The sequence below is a fragment of the Bos indicus x Bos taurus genome, chromosome 24 (assembly GCF_003369695.1).
Source record: "Bos indicus x Bos taurus breed Angus x Brahman F1 hybrid chromosome 24, Bos_hybrid_MaternalHap_v2.0, whole genome shotgun sequence".
NCBI classification, from domain to species: domain Eukaryota; kingdom Metazoa; phylum Chordata; class Mammalia; order Artiodactyla; family Bovidae; genus Bos; species Bos indicus x Bos taurus.
In genome coordinates this window covers 49,617,932-49,640,548 of record NC_040099.1, presented here as the reverse complement: position 1 = coordinate 49,640,548, position 22,617 = coordinate 49,617,932, and the positions used below count along the sequence as shown (strand labels likewise).

General features: G+C 45.9%; 1 protein-coding gene across 2 annotated transcripts in view; it reads left to right on the top strand.

Annotated features, from left to right (window-relative positions):
- MYO5B (myosin VB) overlaps window positions 1-20,872 on the top strand; it is a 334,782-nt gene extending 313,910 nt beyond the window's left edge. For both annotated transcript variants that reach the window (XM_027526146.1, XM_027526145.1), the window contains 9 exons: window positions 428-521; window positions 1,834-1,977; window positions 4,486-4,637; window positions 5,335-5,424; window positions 7,581-7,731; window positions 9,138-9,423; window positions 10,326-10,500; window positions 12,268-12,348; window positions 20,513-20,872. In XM_027526146.1, the coding sequence (XP_027381947.1) occupies window positions 428-521; window positions 1,834-1,977; window positions 4,486-4,637; window positions 5,335-5,424; window positions 7,581-7,731; window positions 9,138-9,423; window positions 10,326-10,500; window positions 12,268-12,348; window positions 20,513-20,665 (1,326 nt within the window). In that variant the 3' untranslated portion in view covers window positions 20,666-20,872. The remainder of the gene's footprint in view (window positions 1-427; window positions 522-1,833; window positions 1,978-4,485; window positions 4,638-5,334; window positions 5,425-7,580; window positions 7,732-9,137; window positions 9,424-10,325; window positions 10,501-12,267; window positions 12,349-20,512) is intronic.
- The last annotated feature ends 1,745 nt before the right edge of the window (window positions 20,873-22,617 follow it).

Here is a 22,617-nt window from a genome sequence, read left to right as displayed (position 1 = left end):
AGAAAGCTGAACACCGAAGAATTGATGTTTTTGAACTGTGGTGTTGGAGAAGACTCTTGAGAGTCCCTTGGACTGCAAGGAGATCCAACCAGTCTATTCTGAAGAAGATCAGCCCTGGGATTTCTTTGGAAGGAATGATGCTAAAGCTGAAACTCCAGTACTTTGGCCACCTCATGCGAAGAGTTGAGTCATTGGAAAAGACTCTGATGCTGGGAGGAATTGGGGGCAGGAGGAGAAGGGGATGACAGAGGATGAGATGACTGGATGGCATCACTGACTCGATGGACGTGAGTCTTAGTGAACTCTGGGAGTTGGTGATGGACAGGGAGGCCTGGCGTGCTGCGATTCACAGGGTCACAAAGAGTCGGACACGACTGAGCGACTGAACTGAACTGAACTGAATCACACTGCTTCCTTCTGCTTTTAGGACCTTAAAGAGTTAGTTGAGAAGCTGGAGAAGAACGAGAGGAAGCTCAAAAAGCAACTGAAGATTTACATGAAGAAGGTCCAGGACCTGGAAGGTAGGGTGTGAGTGCGGTGTGAGTAGGTGTGTGTGTGTTCTGAGGCACAGGTGTGCTCAGCCCCCCTCAGGGAGGGGCCTGCCTGCCCACCCGCCCCCCCGCCCCACCACCACACATCACTTGCTCCACCTGCTGCTGCCCCCGCCCAGCGCAGACACGTGACGGACTCACGCAGACCCTAGGAGCTCGCCCAGTCTCATTTTGCTGGTATCTTCACCCACAAACACAAACTGAGCAGGTGTTCGTGTGCTGACTCCAAGCTGTGTGGAAAGGGGACATTGCCTCATGGACCTGTCTTGGAAGGGCTAAAAGCTGGAATGCAAAACTTTCTGGTTCGAAAGATTGCTCTGTAACATGAAGCCAGAAACCACGGGGGCCCCCCTCCGTGCTCTAGTAGTCAGGGAGAGAGGCCAGTTCCCTGGGTAAACGTCCCACCTGGCATCTGGCCCAGAGAGGTAAGGCAGAGACTTCAGTGGATCTTCCAGAAACCCCCAGAATATCCTTTCTCTGACTCCCTGCTGTAGGTCTGATCATATCACTCTCCATCCCTCTTTGCACATCCCGCCTTCCTGGGAACCCTCCTCGGTCCCCTCACCATCTGGGATGCAACCCCCCTCTCCCACTCCTTCCTCCTGAGCTCAGGAGTCACGTGCTCAGGCTCCAGTCCCCTCTTTCACTCCTAACACCACGTGCCTGCCAGGCACGTTCCCATCACAGGGGTCAGTTTGTTAATCACCCGCTGACGTCCACCTGCTGCTCTTAGATGAGGCTCTAGGAAGGCAGGACCGTGTCCTGTTTAGCCTTGAGCTGTCGCCCCTCATACCCCACGTGCCCCTCCCCGTCTTTGGATTTTTCTTTTCTGTTCCTAGACTTCTCAATCTCCCAGTCACTCAGATTTTTTCTTCTCTCCCTTCCTCCTCCTTCCCTTCACCCTCCCTCTTCCCTTCTCTTCCCTCCTCCCCTCCCCCCTTCTCATCTCTGGGGGAAGGGGGAGAAGCAGCCCCCAGCAGAATGGTTGTACATCCTGCGCCTGCATCCTTCCTAAGTTCTCTCTGGTCCACAGCCCACCCTCTGCCATTCTGGGTGTTTCCCGGCCCCTCTCCTGAGTGGATCCGGCGCCCAGTGCTCAGGTCTCCTTGTCACACGTGTGACCCAGACTGCAGGGTAGACCATGTATGGAGTGTGGGAGCCCAGCGAACCCAGAACCCTGGGGCCCAGACCCTGGCCCAAATCCTGCCCACCCAGGATGCCTGGCTCCCAGGCCTGAGCTGGAGATCTCTCAGTTCATGCTCCGTCCCTCTGCCCTGCTCAGCTGCCCAAGCCTTGGCCCAGAGCGAGAGGAAGCGGCACGAGCTCAACAGGCAGGTCACCGTGCAGCGGAAGGAGAAGGACTTCCAAGGCATGCTGGAGTACCACAAGGAGGACGAGGCCCTGCTCATTCGGAATCTGGTGACAGGTCAGCCCCGCCTCCCGTCCGCCTCCTGCACAACCCACACCCCACCGACACCCCCACCCACTTTCACCCGCCCCCTCGAGCTGCTGCGTTTCTGACGAGCTCCCAGGTGAGGCTGATGCTGAGGTTAGTGTGTGGGCTGCCCCCAGAGTGTGTCTGGGGGGGCACCTACAGGGCTCTTGGGAGCTGCTTTCCTCGCCACCCTGGGCCTGGTTTGCCAGTTGTACCAGCTCTGACCCCTCTGGTCTCACACCCCCACCTGGCTTCAACAGCCTGACATCCTGCTCTGCGCCCAGCCCACATCAGCAGCCGCCTGCAGGGCCAGCAGGGAGAGCCTGGGCCAGAACCAAGGGGTCTTTGGAGGCCTGGTTCTCTGGCCCCCGAGCTGCTAGCTCCCTTCTCTGGTGCCTGAGTTCTCCCGTCTGTAAGACTTGAAATATGACAGAGGTCAAAGTGCTGTGTTGAATTGTTCGAGTGTGAGGAACTCAAAAGAGACGGAAGAACGGAGCGTGATTTCAGCCCGGCACAGGTTTTGGTTCAGCTCTTCGTTTGGGGTGTTTTTAGTAGCTGAGTATTTTGCTGTTTTTATAAAGGTTAATTTCCCCTACCACCCCTACAATTGCCTGACAACTAAATGTGACGTAAGTTCACCTTAAACAGGCTGTGTCTTGTTCAAATGCCGTTAGGAAAGAACCTTTAATCTCCGATGAATGAAACTCAGGGCTCACAGCATCAGAGTAAAACAGGGTGGAGGGAGTAACACTGGCTGCTGTGCCAGCTGACGGGCAGCTCCCCACGCTCATCGCTCAGGTGGCTCCAGGCCTCCACAGAGCACTTGGCCACCTTCCCTCTAAACGACTTCCCACATGAACTGGGGGAGGATTTCACTGACGGCAGCTCAGGTGCCCAGCGCTGGCTGTTCTGTGGATGATGACGAAAAGTAGAGCCATGGTCCCCACCCCCAAGACGCTGCCATTTAGCTGCTGCAGGATCCCAAATCACAGTGGAAAGTTCCAAGGCAGGAGAAGCTATTTGCAGTCTGCATAGGGGTCAGGCTCAAAGCCAAAAGGTTTAGAAGTCTGGGTCTTAAAAAAAAGGCACATTTTTTTTTTTTTCTGGAAAAATGTTATTGGTTTTCTAATTAGAGTCAAGGGCCAGTCTGCAGTCATCTGTTAAGCCTATGAGATGCCCAAACGTTAACCAGGCATCAGAGTATTATGGCCTGTAGGTGTACATTTGAGGTCAAGTACCCCCTGGAGATGCTGGCAGCCCATGCCGAGCCCCGACCCCGGACTCCCTGGTGGAAGATCTGAGGATGTTGCCCCTTCCTTCCCCCGGCCCACCTGCTGGTGGAGGGGAGGTGGCCTCCCTCATTGCTTTGAGGGGCTCGTGGGACCTGGATGAGGTGGAGGTTGGGGGTGGAGGTAACAGGGATATGGGGTGAGGGCTGGGGCCGCAGTCAGCGTGCTTGGGATCTGAGGCCCGGGGCCTTGTGCCTGGGCCTCGTGCTTGCCTTTCCACCTTGCCGGTCCCTGGTTCTTTCCTCCTCCTCCTCCTCTTCTGGGCCCTTCCAGCACCCCTTGCTCTCAGCCTGGTCTGTGCCTCCCTGAACCTCCTCTGGAATGGCAAGCAGTCTGACAGCTTCTCCCTGGTCTTCCGAGGGCTTTGGCAGGAAAGGGCCAAGAGGCCAAGCAGGAGTCTGTGGTTCACGGGGAGGCTCACCAGTCCCTTCTGGTCCTGCTGGGGCACACAGCCCAGGAGGCAAGGGGAAGGTGGGGCAGCAGCTTCTCCTGACCACACCCCGGTTAGCGCTGGCCACGAGGGAGGTTGGTGAAATGGCTGTCAAGCAGCGAGGCGGTGGCTGGAGCCAGTCAGGGCCTGCTTGAGCTGCCGCTTCTGGCAAAGTGTGGGCAGCTGCCGCCATGAGGTTGCTGAACGGAAGACCAGATGGGCTAGAGGTTGCTCTGGCTCACCCAGCCCCTGGCCTGCGGGCTCTGTCTTTGGGACCAGGCCTTGCCTTCTTGCTGCTGATGAGCCCACTGTGTCCACAGCAGGAAGTGCTGGTGCAGAAGCCTAGGGGGTCCTTGCCCCGGTCCCCTGATCAGGGAGCCTGTTCCTGCCTTCAGCCAGTCTCTGGCCGTGGGCCCCTTCTTGGCAAGGACTGTGGCCTGTGTGTAAACTTGGGCAGGGAGCCCCCCACCCCACCCCCTGCCCCTGGGGATTCTCTTCCTCTGTGTTGTAAGGACAAGGTGTGACAAGCCTATTTTAAACAATTAGGAATTTGTTTGTTGTTTTTTAACGCGTTTCTGAAATACTGGTAGACAGGGTCCAAAGGAATGTATGTGTATCCAGGGCATCTTCTCTCCTACTCCTCTGCCAGCCCCCCACCCCCACCCCGAGGAGCTTCAGGAACCTGGGGAGACTGTTTGTATGGCGGGCCAGGATTCTTACCACCCTGAGCATCGAGCAGCGTCTGCTGTTGAGCTAATCGTTGCTGTCTGTTGTTGGCAGAGTTGAAACCGCAGGTGCTGGCGGGCGCGGTGCCCTGCCTCCCAGCCTACATCCTCTACATGTGCCTCCGGCATGCGGACTACGTGAACGACGACCTCAAGGTGCACTCCCTGCTGACCTCCACCATCAACGGCATCAAGAAGGTCCTCAAGGTCAGTGTCCAGGCCCCAGGTGCTGGTCTCGTGGGGAGCTGGATGAACACAGCAGCTCACTGTCACCTCAGTTCAAGTTCCTCAGAATCTCCAGCTCTGGAGGGAAATGCCGCCTGATCTCTGGACAAACAGGACCCCCAGGATGTTTTGCGGCGTGCTCCCCAGCACCCCCGTGCTGGACTCCAGACAGTTAAGAACCTGCCAGGCCATCTTGCCCAGTGGTCAGGGCAGAGCCCAGGCCTGCTGGAGTCAGGCTCATCTGTCTCCCTTGGCTTCGTTGTAGGAAGACTTCCTGTTTGCTCCGGACCTTGGGGTCCAGCTTTATCTAGAACTCACCCTTTCATGGTTGGTCCTCCCATGCTCTGCCTTCAGCCCAGTGACCTAGTACTATACAGCCCGGTTGCACCCCAGTTTTCTCCAGTGTGACTCCCAAGTGGCCCTAGACCCCAGCCACTCCCCGCTGGATGTGCACCACTGATCAGGGGCCTCCAGGCAAGGTCGTGCGTCCTCTCTGGGGCTAGAGGAGCAGGAAGGCAGCCTCGCGGGGAGGGCTTTCTTCCGTGTGCCCGTGAATAGTAAGGGTCTGCTTGTCGCCAGGCCTGGCTGGGGCCTCCTGGGTGAGAGAAGGCAAGGTGGATGCGTCAGGACAGATGGGAACTACCTCTTCATACCCAGGCACATCTTCTTCTTTTCACAGAAGCACAATGAGGACTTTGAGATGACGTCGTTCTGGTTGTCCAACACCTGCCGCCTCCTGCACTGCTTGAAGCAGTACAGCGGGGACGAGGTGAGTGTGAGATGAGCCCAGGCCCCTGGAGGGCACGGATGCCACCAAGGTGCCCTGTGTTCTTCAGCAGTTAGGTCCTCGTTTCCTTGGTGCAGCAAAGCGTGTTCCACCTCAGAGCACCTCAGACCCCAGGTCAGAACAGGGGCAGGGCGGAGAGGTGTCGGTCCTGAAGCCATCTCTGTTTTGTCCACATGTCGTCCTGAGCTGTTTCGTGTGCCCTGAGGAGAGGGTGTGTGGTCTCTGGGACCTCTGACTCTGTTCACTGAACCAGGAATAAGGCAGGCCTCCATGACCCCGAGGGCCCCTGGAATGAATGAGAAGATTTGTGGGGAAATGTTTGCATAACCCGTCCATCATCTGAGAGCTCCCCAGGAATCTCCCTGAAAACCCCGTGAACTTAATTTTCTGAAGCAGCCCTAGAAGGGCCCCATTTCTGGGAACGTGGCAGAAAGCTCAGTGGTCTGGCGGATCAGGCTGTCTCCAAAGCCAACCCGTTAGTTTGTCTGTTCCAAGACAGATGGTCTAAGAGAAGAGGCGGGGTGTAACTGAACTGCAGATGTGCAAACTGACCCTGAAACCCAGCTTCGTGCTTCTCATCAAATTCAGTCCCTTCATTTGAGGCCCCGACTCATCCCATCACTTATTAATGTTCTGCTCTGGAGCTCTAGGGTCCAGCTTTTTCTAGAACTCACCATTCCCACTGTTGATCCTTGAAAAACCTTCTCCCATGCTTTGCCTTCAGCCCAGTGACCTAGTAACATACAGCTCAGTCTCACCTCCATTTCTCTGATGAGACTTCCAACTTGTGCCCAGATGCCGCTCACACCTAACACCCTGCAGGCCTTCTCAGCTTGCTTCCTCCCTTTCCTTTCACAGTCTCAGTCCCTACACTCCCCACAGGGTAACTCAGTGAGGTGCAACAAAAAGCTTTGTTCCATCTTTTGTGCCAGAATAAGTTTTCACAGACTGTTCTCTCTGGGATAATAGAAGAACATGCCGTGCCAGGCAGTCTCACCACCCTCGGAATGGGACTTGACTCCCATATCTATCCTAGAATCTGAACTTCATTTCATCACCTGTTGTTATTATGAAAGGGAGTGGGTTAATGTTAAAGAAATAGTGTGTTTATTATTGGAAGAAATGGGGCTCATTTCAAACCAGATATTCTCTATTCCCTAACCCTAACATTATACACAAGCTTTTACTTTAAGCAGAAAACTGTATTTAAGGTTATCTCCCTGAAAGTCACCACTTGACCTAATGCTGTCTGTACTCTGCAGGGAACATTATATAGGGCTCAGGAGGACCAAGAATTCTGTTACGTTGGGCTACTCTTTCCTGTGCTTATATTCCCAGGGACAAGTCTTGAATCACAGTGTAACCAGATCTGCATAGCTTAGACAACAATTATCTTGTTATCCCCTCTTCTGCCTGCTTTTGTTTTCTTTAAGAATTGCTTTGTGACCTGACATAGTATGAGAGGTATTGCTAGAGACAGTCACCCTTTTGAAATCATTGACTTTTCGGCTGCTCTTGATTGCTTTTGGCCTGAATACAGAGATATTGTTCACATGAGTTCTTCTGATATTAGCAGCTTTCTCAACTTGAATATTACTTCATCTAGTTAACAGGGAAAGCTCAGAAGACATGGTGCTATAACTGTGGAATCATCTTGGTTCATCCATTAATTCTGATACTCAATGATAGGCTCTACATAAAATTTCTTATTGTAAAAACATACACTCCGAGCCAGGTACTTCTTCAGGGACTTGTGTATAGTCCTAATATTTTAGGGTAACCTGGCATATTGGGACAAGAACTGGGTTAAGATGCAGGAAGCATGGATCCCTCTTTTCTGGGACCTGCTGCCAACCTGCACTTTGCTGCCTCAGGGAGACTTCAGGGATTTGGACCAAATGATCACAGACTTTTGACTAAGCAGTTTTCCGAGTCCTCTGTCATGCTAAGTTTTGACTCTGCCTTCAAATTTAAGAGCCATCCTTGAGAACTGGAAGAACTGACAGGGTCTTAGAGGACCTCACCTGAGCAGACAGAACCTGAGCGGTCTCCCCACAGTAGGATACCTCGGAAGTGACTGGAGGCCTGGAGGTCTTCCTGTGCCTGGCACTCAGCACAGCACCCGTCTCCCTCTGCAGGGCTTCATGACTCAGAACACTGCAAAGCAGAATGAGCACTGTCTTAAGAACTTTGACCTCACTGAATACCGCCAGGTGCTGAGCGATCTTTCCATTCAGATCTACCAGCAGCTCATTAAAATCGCCGAGGGCCTCTTGCAGCCTATGATAGGTAAGCTGGCACTGGAGATCTCCAGCGCTCATTGTGGAGTCTGATGTGAGGGTAAGCACTCCCTCCGTTTAAGGAATTGGCTATCTTAGGACAGCCCTCAGAAAGCCCAGGCTCTTCCCAGAAAAGGCAACAAAGGAGGTGTATGCCGTCTACTCAAAAAGAGTCATGAAACTTTCAACACCAGCCCATCAAAGCTGCTTGAGTAGTGAGACTATAGATCATTTTCCCTCTATCTCCTTTTTCTGTAATGTACTGTATTATTTTTTCCCCAAACTAATTTCCATAGGTACTAAATATAAATTCAGAAAATGTAAATGCATACACAGTGACAAGATATAATACTCTTGCCCATGTATATGCTTTATTCATGGAAAAGGGAAAGAATTAAGTATGTTCATATAAATGAACACAGTAGTAAACACTCATGCAATAAATATTTATTGAACATTCTGTCCAAAGCAGGACACTTGGGCACTTGACATGATACCAGAATTGAAAAATAAGAGCAGTTATTTTTTATGTTAAAAGTAACACACATGTGCATCACTCACTGTGCTCCTTAAAGGCTGGGGAGGTTCTGAAGCACGTGGACAGTGTTTTCCCCAAGTTCTGACAGCATAAGTTGGTTGTAAGTGAATGCCAAGTAGGACAGGGTCCCACATGCCATCCAGAAATATATCCCTTGGGGTAAGATTCATTCCAAATCCTTCTTCTTGTCTGAGAATCTTCTTAGGAAGAGCTAGTTTATTCCCACCAGACATAGAGAGAACTGGGGATATTTCATGACTCAGACAAGGTGATAGTTAATTGCATCAGTTCTAGAATTGGACAGACCTGGGTTCAAAGCCTGGCCCTGCCACTTCCTGGTAGGGCAACCTTGGACAAATTATTTAATGCTTCAGTTTCCTCACTAGGAAATGGGTTGTTGGAAGATTAAAAGGAACACTGAATGTAAAGCACCTGACATGTAATTAAGTTCTGTGCATTAACTATGACAGACCAACTCACCTAAGATTTACATGGTCAGAGAGTGATGGAGAAGAGCTGTTTGAACAATTGTTGGATGATCTCAGAGTCCAGGCCCACACCCACGTTGCTCAATTCTCAAATTTTGGTCGCTCAGCACAGAAGCCAGTACAGAATTGAGTTGGTTTTACCTTTTACCTATGTCCCATCACCAATAAATTTAAGCGAAGATTTAGTCCACAGGTTTAGCTCAAGATTTCTATGTGGAAAACTTAACTCGGTTGTAGAGATCAACCTATTAGAAATCGCATGCCAAATGCTCTAAGTTCCTGAGAGTCAGCCCTGGGCAGGATCATGGCCAAAGCCTTCTGTGATCCAAGTGACCCCGAAGCTGATCTAATTTGGGAACATCCGTTGCTCTAATCGCGCTTTGCTTTCAGTGTCGGCCATGTTGGAGAACGAGAGCATTCAGGGTCTGTCTGGGGTGAAGCCCACGGGCTACCGGAAGCGCACCTCCAGCATGCCGGAAGGAGACAACTCGTACTGCCTGGAAGCCATCATCCGCCAGATGAACTCCTTCCACACGGTTATGTGCGACCAGGGCCTGGACCCCGAGATCATCCTGCAGGTGTTCAGACAGCTCTTCTACATGATCAACGCGGTGACGCTCAACAACCTGCTTCTGCGGAAGGACGTCTGCTCCTGGAGCACAGGCATGCAGCTCAGGTAGGCGAGCGCACCTCAGCCCACCCCCAGGGGAGGGGACACCCCACACGCCAGCTCCACTCACACACGGGGGACATTTGTCTCTGAAAATGACAGCCAAATCCAAGTGGCCGTCCTTGTCACAGGCAGTGTGTGACTCAGATCCATCACTTTTTTATTTGTTGATGAAAGTCATCACATACCGAGGAGGCTGCTGCTGCTAATTCGCATCAGTCGTGTCCGACTCTGTGATACCCCATAGACAGCAGCCCACCAGGCTCCCCCGTCCCTGGGATTCTCCAGGCAAGAACACTGGAGTGGGGTGCCACTGCCTTCTCCAATGCATGAAAGTGAAAAGTGAAAGTGAAGCCGCTCAGTCGTGTCCGACTCTTAGCGACCCCATGGACTGCAGCCTACCAGGCTCCTCCGTCCATGGGATTTGACAGGCAAGAGTACTGGAGTGGGGTGCCATTGCCTTCTCCACCGAGGAGGTGAACTTGGTAAACAAATCAGTTCAAAGCTCAAATATTTGCAGACTTTATAAAGGTTGTAAATATGATTTGGCTAGGTTGGAGAGAAAAATCAATGATTTAAGAGGCATGATGGCTCACCGGAGTACAAATATGTTTGCGAATGTTAAATGTAAGTTGTTTTAACTCAGTATAGTTAATGCCTCTTTTCTTCATTAACTTAGTACAGACACTTTAGGCACTTCATCTTGGCTTGGTTTTAAGCACCCACTCATTCCGCAAACAGTTACTGAGTGCCACATACTTGTCACGCTCTTGCCCACATGAGAGAATCAAGAGGAGGAGAGTGATAACACTAGTGGTAGCTGGGCTGCAGAAGAAAGCCATGAGGTGAGCTCGTCCCAGTGAAGCAGGAGGACAGGCATCACAGGGTGCACTCTTCCTGTGTCTAAGGTACAACATTAGTCAGCTGGAGGAATGGCTTCGGGGAAGAAACCTGCACCAGAGCGGAGCTGTTGAGACCATGGAACCCCTGATTCAGGCTGCCCAGCTCCTGCAGTTAAAGAAGAAAAGCCCCGAGGATGCTGAGGCCATCTGCTCCCTGTGCACCGCCCTCAGCACCCAGCAGGTACGGTCACTGTCAGCCAAAGGGACTCAGGGCCAGGCCAGCTTCCGTTCCAAGTCAAAGGTTGTTTTCAAAGCACTCTGGGCCTTTTTCTGCCCTGGTGATACAGTCCTGAAAGTTCAGTCTATTGGTTGTTCCTGCATGAACCAAAGATACTTTGGTCTGCCAGTAACCCTCTGGTCTTTCTTATTTACTTAGAAAGATCAGGTAGTCAAACCCACAAAGCATCAAGCTTAAGCACAAAGGTTTTTAAACACTTAGAGAGAGTTCTGGAATGTCTCTCACCACAAAATTTAAATTTCTTTCAGAAATTGGGAGTAGCATCTGTCTTTTGGCGTTAAATTGTTTCCTTTACAACTATAATTCCATTACATTTGTATTTTCACTTAGACTTCATATGTGTTATTTTATTTTATTTTTTTATATTTTTTTATTTAGCTGCACCAGACCTTAGTTTCAGCATGCAGGATCTTCAATTTTTTAAGTGGTGACACGAGGGATCTTTAGTTGTGGCGTTCCAACTCCTATTTGCAGCATGTGGGAAGTACGAGTTTCCTGACCAAGGCTAGAACCCAGGCTCCCTGCATTGGGAGTGTAGAGTCTTAGTCACTGGACCACCAGGAGAGTCCCTACATTATTTTAAATAAAGTCAGTAAGCATCTGACTTTAAATTTTCTTTCCTTTTCCCCCTAGAAGTTGCATTTATACTGGGTCTCAGTTGCAGAGATAGTTTGTTGTTGCCATTCAGTCGCTAAGTCACGTCCGACTCTTTGTGACCATATGGACTGCAGCACACCAGGCTCCTCTGTCCTCTACTGTCTCCCAGAGTTTGCTCAAGTTCATGTCCATTGACTAGGTGATGCTATCTAACTATTTTATCCTCTACCACCCCCTCTTCTTTTGCCTTCAAGAAGTACTACATCTGTCAAAAGATAAATCCTGTCACATAGGTGACCTTGCCCTCCATCATGAATGTGCCTGTTTAGAAATGGGCCCATCACAGGGTGGGGGTGCAAAATGAGACCAGCATGAAGAAATCGGGATTTTCCATATTAAATCATGCACCTTCTCTCTGCCCAGCACCTAAAGAACAACAGAATCCAAATTCACTATTGCAAGTAAACATACATTTCCTTACCACCTCCATTAGATACTCAGAGATGAATACCAAGCTCTTAAAAAAGCTGCTTCCTTCTATACGTGTTTACTGAAAGTTTTGAAACTTAAAATTTTGCTTTCATAAGTTTATTCCTAGACTGTACCTGGTACCGCTCTGCCACTGGGCAGGCCACTTCCCCCACACAAAGAAGTACCTTCTGTTTAGATAGGAGAAAAACCTGCTCTTTAGTAAGTGATTTTGGGGGGTGGTGAGAGATAAGGAAAGTGCTGTTAAGACCTTTGTTATAAAAGGTAAGATACCCAGAACTCTTTTAATGAAACCTTTAAGGGGCTAGTAGATAAGGCGCTGAAGACTTTAGGCCAACAGTTTCCTAAAATCCTCATTAATTCATAAGTCACAGAACATGGGGGAGGGTTGGGCAGATATATAGGAGAAAGGAGTCGGTAAGAGAGCTCAGATCTCCCAGGCAGAGCTTTGGGACCCTAATTTACTAAACGTGGATGCCTCAATGTCAGTCCAGCTGCACCTGAATTGTGGGTCTTGCCCACAGAGAAGTGTTCTCTGGTGCCAATATCATATATTCTTTAAGGTTCAAAAGTGATTTTAGGTTCATTTAGCTCTGTGCTAAACTTTTGTTTTTATTCCAACAGATTGTCAAAATTTTGAACCTTTATACCCCTCTGAATGAATTTGAAGAACGGGTGACAGTGGCTTTTATACGAACAATCCAGGTGAGTTTTAAAATAGTAATCAATTTTATAAGTCCTAGGATAAAACATGGAGAAGGCAATGGCACCCCACTCCAGTACTCTTGCCTGGAGAGTCCCATGGATGGAGGAGCCTGGTAGGCTGCAGTCCATGGGGTCGCTAAGGGTCGGACACAACTGAGCGACTTCCTTTTCACTTTTCACTTTCCTGCATTGGAGAAGGAAATGGCAACCCACTCCAGTGTTCTTGCTTGGAGAATCCCAGGGACGGCGGAGCCTGGTGGGCTGCCGTATATGGGGTTGCACAGAGTCGGACACAACTGAAGCGACTTAGCAGCTTAGCAGAGGATAAAACAAATAAAAAAATTGGTAGTTGAGAGTTAACCTAGTTTCTCTTTATTAGTAAAATACTGCTTCCATTATAGTCTAGAGGACCTTACATTCTTAGGTTTTCTCTTTTGGTAAATAACCTACCATATATACAAGGAGACTGAACTTTAATAATCTTCGCCTCTTGGATTTTACATTGTTTAAGTATTATTTCATTGACCATTGTGTGTGTGTGTGTTAAGTCACTCAGTCATGTCTGACTCTTTGTGACCCCATGGACTATAGCCTGCCAGGCTTCTCTGTCCATGGGATTCTCCAGGCAAGAATACTGGAGTGGGTTGTCATTCCCTTCTCCATGGGACCTTCCCAACCCTGGGATCAAACCTGGGTCTTCTGCATTGTAGGTAGATTCTTAACCATCTGAGCCACTATGGAAGCCCCAGTTTACCACTAGCAAGTTGCTAAACTATAACACAAAGTGGAATTAGAAAGTAAGCAAAATGTCAACCCTACCCATAAATGAAATTAAGAAATACTGTTGTTTTGTTTTGTTTTTAATGTTTATTTGGCTTCGTTGGGTCTTGTTGCGGCCTGCAGGACCTTTGTTGTGTCATTCAAGATCTTTCCTTGCAGCTCATGAACTCTTTGGTTTCGGTTTGTGGGCTTAGTTGCTCTGTGGCATGTGGGATCTTAGTTCCCTGACCAGGGATCAAACCTGCATCCCCAGCATTGCAATGCAGACTCTTAACCGTTGGACCACCCGGCAAGTCCTAAGAAATACTGTTTTAAGGAAAAAAAAAAAAGAGCTCTTAAATCTTGACTCTTACAATATATGAGACAATATTTACCCTTAGGAACATTCTTGAAAGCAAGCATATTAAGGGAAATGATTACTTAAATCTGTCTTAAGAGTTTGTGAATGTTTACCTAAAGATGAGCTTCCTAAGCTGAGCCCTCAGTGATCTGTGCTGAGTGCCTAATCTTCATGTGTGACTGTAGCTGACAGCATCTAAAGGATGAGTCACATCAAGATTAGTCCAAAAACGGCGAACACTCCTCCCATCAGTACAGGTGGGGAGCACCCTGAGGAGACACAATACTTTTTCAAACTTTTAAACTGTCTCTTCAGCTGGCGAAGTAACTGTCAGTCCGAATCAAGGATAAAAAGAAATGGGAGAAAGTGATTAGAGAAGGAGGCAGGAAAAGCAGAAAAGAATAAATTACCTTGAGCATCATGTATAAGTAGAGAAGAGAGGCTGAAGGTCAGGGGAGGGTGCCAGTCAGATGGAAGCTTGTTCTGTTAAGGGCAGAGGGGGAAATCCAGTGGTTTGTTAAAGATTTGGGTCAGAGAGAACCAGGCAGAGAGTCACCTCTATGGATGTTGTATCGTCAGCTGCTGAAATGACTGATGGCAGAAGCCACTGAGTTCTCTGACATGCCACTATTTTTATGGAGAGCTGAGAATTTACACAAAGCAGAGGGCATATTTCTTAGACAGTCTTTTTTTTGCTTTTAGATATCTGAGACACATTAGAGGGAGAGCTCTAACTGCTTATAAATTGGCACTGTATACAAGAAGACAGTTCAGGCCAAAGGTCAAAGAATATGAGCCAAATCACACTTGGGGTTTAAGGCAGTAGGAAAAAGGCAGTGGAAGTTGGTCAGATAGTCTCTGGAGACACATACAGTGAGATTCTGAGTCATCCTTAGCAGTCAATTCTCGAGTCCATCAATTCTGTCCAAAAAATGTTGTGTGCGTGTGTGTGTCTGTGTCTGTTTGCCAGCTAGGGTTTTGGTTTTGTTTCTTCCTACACAGTGCTCAGAGGAAAGGCTGGGACGGTTCATACCATCCTCCTGTACTTGAACCTTATGTAGGATAAATACAAGTTGCTTTTGCAAACCATTTGCTAGGACAAAATATGCTGATGTGTAAGAATGATTCCTGTGAAATGACTACCTTGTGAATTTTAAATAAATACATATATACCCTTTGCTCCTGAATTGTAGTATAGGTATTATTTTCTTTTTTGTCCCATTTTTATACTCTCCTTTAAATCCTTTACAATTTCTTCAAACCTTTTAAAGTGCAGAGCCTACTGCTAACTCTGACTAAGGTGGAGAATTTAAAGGGTCTTAAGTGCTATGAAAAAATTTTAAGAGCCTGTTGCCATTTTACATTTTATGCACATTTTCTCATGCTGTCGTGATGGCTTTGTAATAATAAATGCAGCAAAGCTTGGAGCCAGCTGAGTGCTGAGCTAGCAACACTCCTGGAGAGACTGCTCTGACAGGATCACATGAAAGCCGCCCTGTGGTATCTTAAGTTAGTGAAGTTACTTATTCCTTAAACGTCCTTGACTTTTCTGAACTTCTTTTCCTATCATTTCAAACTACTTTTTCAAACTTAAAATTACTTTATAAATTTGACCCATCTTTCAAGATACCAAACCTCATGGGTGTTTTTAAACTTGACACCTGGAAATTTAAACTGTTTTCCTTACCCACGTTCAACTCTACGGGTTCTTCTGCCTTCTTAGAAGCATGTCACAGTCCTACACTCATGCAGATTTCATTCTAAAAACCCTGTTTCCTAGCACTTTTCAAAGGCTACTGCATTGCATATTTATTGACCTCACCCCTTGCTTCAAGACGTAAGAAAATAGAGATGCTGTGTTAAAGTCAATGTAACATCCACACATGGGATTCACTTAGCAGATAAATATCCCTTGTCTTCTCTAAAGGGCAAATGATGAAACCTCTAGAAGGTTACAGAATATCAAAAATATTGTCACTATCTGGCATCTGGTCCCATCACTTCATGGGAAATAGATGGGAAAACAGTGGAAACAGTGTCAGACTTTATCTTTTTGGGCTCCAAAATCATTGCAGATGGTGATTGCAGCCATGAAATTAAAAGACGCTTACTCCTTGGAAGGAAAGTTATGATCAACCTAGATAGCATATTCAAAAGCAGAGACATTACTTTGCCAACAAAGGTCCATCTAGTCAAAGCTATGGTTTTTCCAGTGGTCATGTATGGATGTGAGTGTTGGACTGTGAAGAAAGCTGAGCACCGACGAATTGATGCTTTTGAACTGTGGTGTTGGAGAAGACTCTTGAGAGTCCCTTGGACTGCAAGGAGATCCAACCAGTCCATTCTAAAGGAGATCGGTCCTGGGTGTTCTTTGGAAGGACTGATGCTAAAGCTGAAACTCCAATACTTGGCCACCTGATGCGAAGAGTTGTCTCATTGGAAAAGACTCTGATGCTGGGAGAGATTGGGGGCAGGAGGAGAAGGGGATGACAGAGGATGAGATGGCTGGATGGCATCACTGACTCGATGGACGTGAGTCTAGTGAACTCTGGGAGTTGGTGATGGACAGGGAGGCCTGGCGTGCTGCAATTCACGGGGTCGCAAAGAGTCGGACGCAACTGAGTGACTGAACTGAACTGAAAGCAATGATGGTGTCTTGTCCCAACAGGAAAAGCATTTCTCATACTTGAAGTTAATGTGGGATGACCTGTGTTTTCAATCAGGATATATTGATTTTCCTATTGGCAGGACTCACAGTTAGTTGCCTTTGAATATTTCAAAGTTTGATGGTGTGTGCCAGACTCAAGGAAGAAAGGAAATTTATCATAAAGAGATAAATTTCGTATCATAAAAAGAACAGCAAACAACATAGCACTTGCCAAGTACCAGAGGCTGCTCTGAGTGCTTTCTTCACACACATTTACTCTCTTGAGCCTCATAACCTAATGAGTATACTCTCCCCACCTCATCTTTTGCCATGTGTTTTTCTATTTTAAACCATTTTTAAGTGTACAGTTCAGTGGCACTGACTATATTCACAATGTTGTGTAACTATCACCACTAATCCCAGAACTTTTTCATCATTCCAAACAGAAACTTAACCCAATGAGCAATAATTCCCTATAATTCCTTTACGTCAGCCCCAGATAACCTCTATTTTACTTCCCATCTCTATGAATTTGCCCGTACTAGATATTTCATGTAAATTTGTCCTTTGGGGTCTGGCTTATTTTACTTACAGTATTCTTTGGGTTCATCTGTGTTTTGCTATATAACAGGTAGCATAACATCATTCCTCTTTGTGGTCGAATAATAACCCCTTGTGTTTATATATTACATTTTGTTTATCCATTTGTCTGTTGATGGACCCTGGACTGCTTGTTTATTGGGGGCAGTGCTTTCATTAACATTGGAGTACAAATATGAGTACTTGTTCTAAATTATTTTAAGTGTATCCTTGGGAGTTGAATTACAAGTTCATATAGTAATTCTGTGTTTAAATGTTTGAGGAACTACTTCAAACACCGTTTTGCATTCCCACCAGCAATGCATGAAGTATATACATCATTCTTATAGTTTTGTATGTTGAACCACCCTTGCATTCTGGGGATAACTCCAAATTGGTCATGTATGTTTAAGTCTACCTGGTTTATAGTGGTATTCATTGGCCTCTGTTTGCTCTTGATCTTCCACCTGGTGGTTCTATCCATTATTGAAAATGAGGTAATGAAGTTTCCGATTATTATTATAGACTTATTTCTCCCTTCAGTTCCTTCTATTATTTTGAGCTCTGTTGACAGATGCATATATATAACTCATATCTTGATAGATTGAGACTTTTATGCATATATAATGTCCTTCTTTGCCTCTTGTAAACTTTTCTAACTTGAAGTGTACTTTGTATGACAATAATACAGCTGTATCAGCTCTTTTCTGGTTACTTGAAATATCTTTTTTCAAACTTTTACTTTCAATCTTTTTGTGTGTCTAAAGTGAGTCTTTTTCAGACAGTGTGTAGGTGACTTTCTGAAAATCCTTTCTGCCAGTCCCTGCCTTTTAATTGCCTTTATGTTTCCATTTAAAGTATTGCTGATCAAAGACTTACTTCTGCCATTGACTGCTTGTTTCCTGTATGTCTTATATGTTTTGTGTTTCTCAGCTCTTTCATCACTGTCTTGTGTGTTTATTTCTTGTAGTGAGGGTATCATTTTGATTCCCTACATCTCTGCACACTTTTGGTTATTTTCTACTTCTTTATTTGTATTTTTGGCTCTGCTGGGTCTTGTTGCTTCACGTGGGCTTTCTCTCGTTGCAGCGAGCAGGGGTTACTCTTCACTGTGCTGCACATGCTTTTCATTCCAGTGTCTTCTCTTGTTGCAGAGCACAGGCTCTAGGGTGCATAGGCTTCAGCAGTTGTGGTGCGTGGGTTTAGTTGCTCCATGGCATGTCGTATTTTCCTGGAGGAAGAGGAATTGAACCCATGTCCTCTGCATTGGCAGACAGATTCTTAACCACTGGACCACCAGGGAAGTTTCTGGTTATTTTCTTAGTGGTTACTGTGGTGATCACCATGAATGTCTTCAACCTGTAACAACCTAGTTTAAATAATATCCACTTGGTTCCAATAGTATATTGAAACCAAGTGGATGCATGCATCCATGCATCTCCATCTGCTATGCATCTCCATCCCTCTTGATTTATATTGTTATTGCCACAGATTACTCCCGTTAAACGTGTGTACCCATTAACAGAAATTTATTCTTACTTTCTGCATTTGTGTAAGTCATACAGGGGACAAAGGTGCTGCAAAACAAAAGTGTAATGCTGGCTTTTACATTTACCTGGCTTCCCAGGTGGCGCTCATGGTAAAGAACCTGCCTACAATGCAGGAGACACAGGAGATGTGGGTTTGATCCCTGGTTGGGAATATCTCCTGGAGGAGGGCATGGCCACCCACTCCAGTATTCTTGCCTGGAGAATCTGATGGACAGAGCCTGGTGGGGGTTGTAAAGAGTGGAATCCCATGGGGTTGTAAAGAGTTGGACATGACTGAAGTGACTTAACACACAGCTTTACCAGTGTTATTTTTTCTTACGGTTTTGAGTTACCGTCTAATGTCCTTACATTACATTTCACCCTGAAGGACTTTCTTTAGTTACTGGTAAAATTACTTTCTTTAGTTACTGGTTACTGGTAACCAGCTACTTCTGCTTTTGTTTCTCTGGAAATGACTCAGCTGTCCCTTGGTATCCAGGAGGGATTGGTTCTATGACCTCCATGGGTACCAAAACCTGTGGATGCTCGTCCTTTATATAAAATGGCAATTTTATATTTATATTAAAAAAGTGTTTGCATATAACCTATGCACATCTTCCTGTACATTTTAAATCATCTCCAGATTACTTATTATACGTAATACAATGTAAATACTATGTAAATAGTTGTCAGCATATGTCAAATTCAAGTCTTACTTTTTGGAACTTCCTCAAGTTTTTAAAAAATATTTTTGATCCGTGGTTGGTTGGATCTACAGATTCGGAACCTGTGAATACAAGGGGCTGACTGTAATCCTCCTTCATTCTTGAAAGACAGTTTCTCCAGATATAGAATTCTTGGTTGACTAGAAGAAATTATTTCAGAAATTAAAATGTGTCATCCCACTGCCTTCTGGCCTCCATGGTTTCTGATAAGAAACCCGCTTTTACTGAGGATAAGTTACGTGATGAGTTACTACTCTCCTGCTGTTCTTTGGATTCTTTGTCATTGGGGTTTGATACTTTGACATAATGTGTCTCAGTGACTCTTTTTGAGTTTATTCTGCTAGTTTGTTGAGCTTCTTGGAAATATATCTTTCATCAGATTTGGGAATGTCGTCACTATTTCTTCAAATAGTTTGCTATCCCTTTCTCTCTTTCCCTTTTCTGGGACTCCTGTGATGTACATTTTGGTCCACTTTATGGTGTCCCACAGGTCCCTCAGTCTCGGTCCACTTTTATTCATTCTGTTTTCTCTCCCCTCCTCAAACTGGAAAATTCCATCTGCTCTGTTTTCAAGTTTACTGGTCATTTCTTCTGCCTATTCAAGTCTTCTGTTAGACCCCTTTAGTAAAATGAACAATTCCATTTTAGTTATTATACTTTCCCTAAAATATCTAGCTCCAAATAGAGGGTGAGAGGGGAGGGGCTCTGTCCCCTTTATATCTTCCAACTGATGTCATAAAGGAAGCCACTGTATCCCAAGAGAACCAAAAGCAAGGCAGACATCTGTGCCAGTCCTTCAGGGAACTACCAGACCAACCAGAGCGCACAGCCCCAGAGCTTCGGAAGGCAAGGTCTCCCTGCCTGCCCGGGCACCAGCCATTTGCTCCAGGACTGGGGGTTGCTGTCCCTGCAACTGCAGTGTGTTTGGAGAATGGGGGATGGCAGCCAATGCACATTGCTCTCTCAGCAAAGATCTCCAGGCTCTCCTTTATCAGGCACTTTCCTGGTTGTTTTAAGCATCCAGCCAGGTTCCAGAGTTATAAGACAGTTGATGCCAGTCTCTCTTTTTCTAGCTCAGTGGTAGCTTCAGTGGAGGGACTGACCCCTGGAGGTTCCTGTTCTGTCATTTTGTGCAATATCACTCTCCCTTTTCCTTTTTAGAGATGAGGAAACTGAGGCAGAGGAAGGTTCAGGAGCTCGCGCAAGGTGGTGCCAGGATTAGAGCTCAGGTTAACTGCCTCCAGAGCCCATGTCCTCAGCCCTTTCACCATACCGCCTCTCCACGTGATTTGCAGCTGAAATGTATTTTTCTATTCTCCCTTAGATGGAAAAATTTTAAAAGAATGCTAGAACTGGAGAAACTAATGTCATCTGATCTCCAAACAGGCCTAAACCAAAGCCTTTCTCCCTCCAAATACCTCAGGGAGAGGGAGACCACATTCTCCTGAAGTCCTGCCTAGTTATTGTAACAGGAATATTCTTGTGATTCGTTTTTGTGAATTCACCAAAACTGGCTCTTTTTAGACATAGGCAGTGTTTTACATGGTCTTATCCTTCCCCGCAGGCACAACTGCAAGATCGGAATGACCCTCAGCAGCTGCTATTAGACTTCAAGCACATGTTTCCTGTTTTGTTCCCGTTTAATCCATCTTCTCTGACCATGGACTCAATCCACATCCCAGCATGTCTCAATCTGGAGTTCCTCAACGAAGTCTGAAAATGCACATGCCAGAGCTTGATTGCCAGTGAGAGCACGAAGGAAGTACATAGGACAGTGAAGTGAATTTAAGAATCTGTTAAAATCTGTAAAAGGAGATCAGATCAAAGTTTGAGAGCCTGTGCAGAGTGAACTATACAGAATAAGACACATCTGTCATTATATTTTGTACCTACTGCTCAGAATAAAAACACTTGAAATATGGAAGATTTTTTTAAAGTATGATTTCGGTCTAAACAAATTCATATCATAATCCATAGCCACCAAGCAGTCCCCATGGCCATATAAAAGGTGCCAGTCTATACAATAGAAACTGCCTAGTTTTGATCTTTGGACATAATGAGAATTTCCAAAGTAAGATGACATTAAAAATAATGTAAGTCACATAAACTGCCTTCAGAGGGCTTTTAACAAATCATGGTATTGTTAAGCATGATACTGTCAAATAGCAAGTGACATTTCCCCACATCAGCACACTACAGGTGTGGATGGGTTTATGAGGAGATGTTTTGAGGACAAACATATAGACCTGGGCCTTGTGAAGTTTCCTGAAGATAATTTTAATGCCTAGTGATGCAGACAATGGTGTAATTGACCTCCAGACTAAACAGTTTGATTATTGGTTTCTGAAGTAAAATTAGAAGACTTGGTCCCTAATATACTCAGACCTATTTGTGTGGTCATGAATTTATGGAGTAATTGTGCTAAAAATGCTACAGTTCCAAACATAAAATGTAAGCAAATAGATACTATTATTTCCAATGCTAGTCCAGTGCACTTCCTGAGTCAACAAAACTTTCAAAAAAAATCAATATAATCTAAATGTTAGAAAATAGTAACAAGTCTTATTTTATTAGATTAAAAATCAAACAAGTCAGTATAAAAGCATTTAATCCCTTAATGCCATTATACCTCCAATGAGAGGTATAATTACGTATTATGTAATGCTCCTAGTAAGGAAAGCAAACTTCATCTTGACAATTTGACAAATTGAAAAGCCTTTTTAAAAAATCAGTTCAGGTATTATTAATTATCCAAAAGTTTTGGGTGCTTGTGTGTGTATGTGTATGTGGTTTTTTTTTTTAAGAGAATAGCTTATGTCAACTTACCCTTTTCAGGTTATTTTCAACATTTTTCAAAATTACTACAAAAAATTGTAAATATCTCTGCTTTAAAATAAGGATTAAAAAAAAGAGTATTCAATGATAATATTACAACCGATTTTATGTGTTTACTGCTGGTTTCTTCAACAGCAGACATTCAGTTAGAAAATCCTAACTTTTTACTACTTTTTCGTATTTCTGGTAGATAACTACGCTCCTTCCACAGGAACAGATGGTGTTTGCAAATCGTAGAAGAGCCTCTGTGCTGCATCAAGAAGATAAAATTTCTCCACAAAGTACAAGTAGAACCCACACACCCCACCACCTTTTTACTCAGCCTTTCAACTTAAAAGGCTCTTAGAAATACAACACACTCCGAGCACTAAAGAGTCCTGTGTGCGGAGCCCTCACAGCTTGGCTTCCTTGTAATTCTCCTCACCCCATGGGCGGAAGAGGCACCACACCCGGACGAAGACCACTGCCCAGCAGGTCCCAACCCGAGTCGTCAACATGACCTCCACACTGAACATCAGCCTCTTCTCGGGTGTCCACACAGAGTTGTGCCTTCCCCTCCCCCCCAGATAAAGTCACACGATACGACAACCCGGACCCACACTCTTCAGCCCACATGGTGACTACATTTGGAAGACCAGTCTAAACCAACTGGGTCTATGGCTACCTCTTTTTAAAGTTGTTTATTATGTATAATTTGCTTTTTACTGCATTTTAGCTTAAAACTTAGTTTCATGTAGGGCCTATTCTTAACCTTCTAGAGAAAATGAAATGCCTCATTAGAGTGGTAAGGAATTTGAAAAGCAGTGATTCCTTAAAAGCAACAGCTTCCCTGTC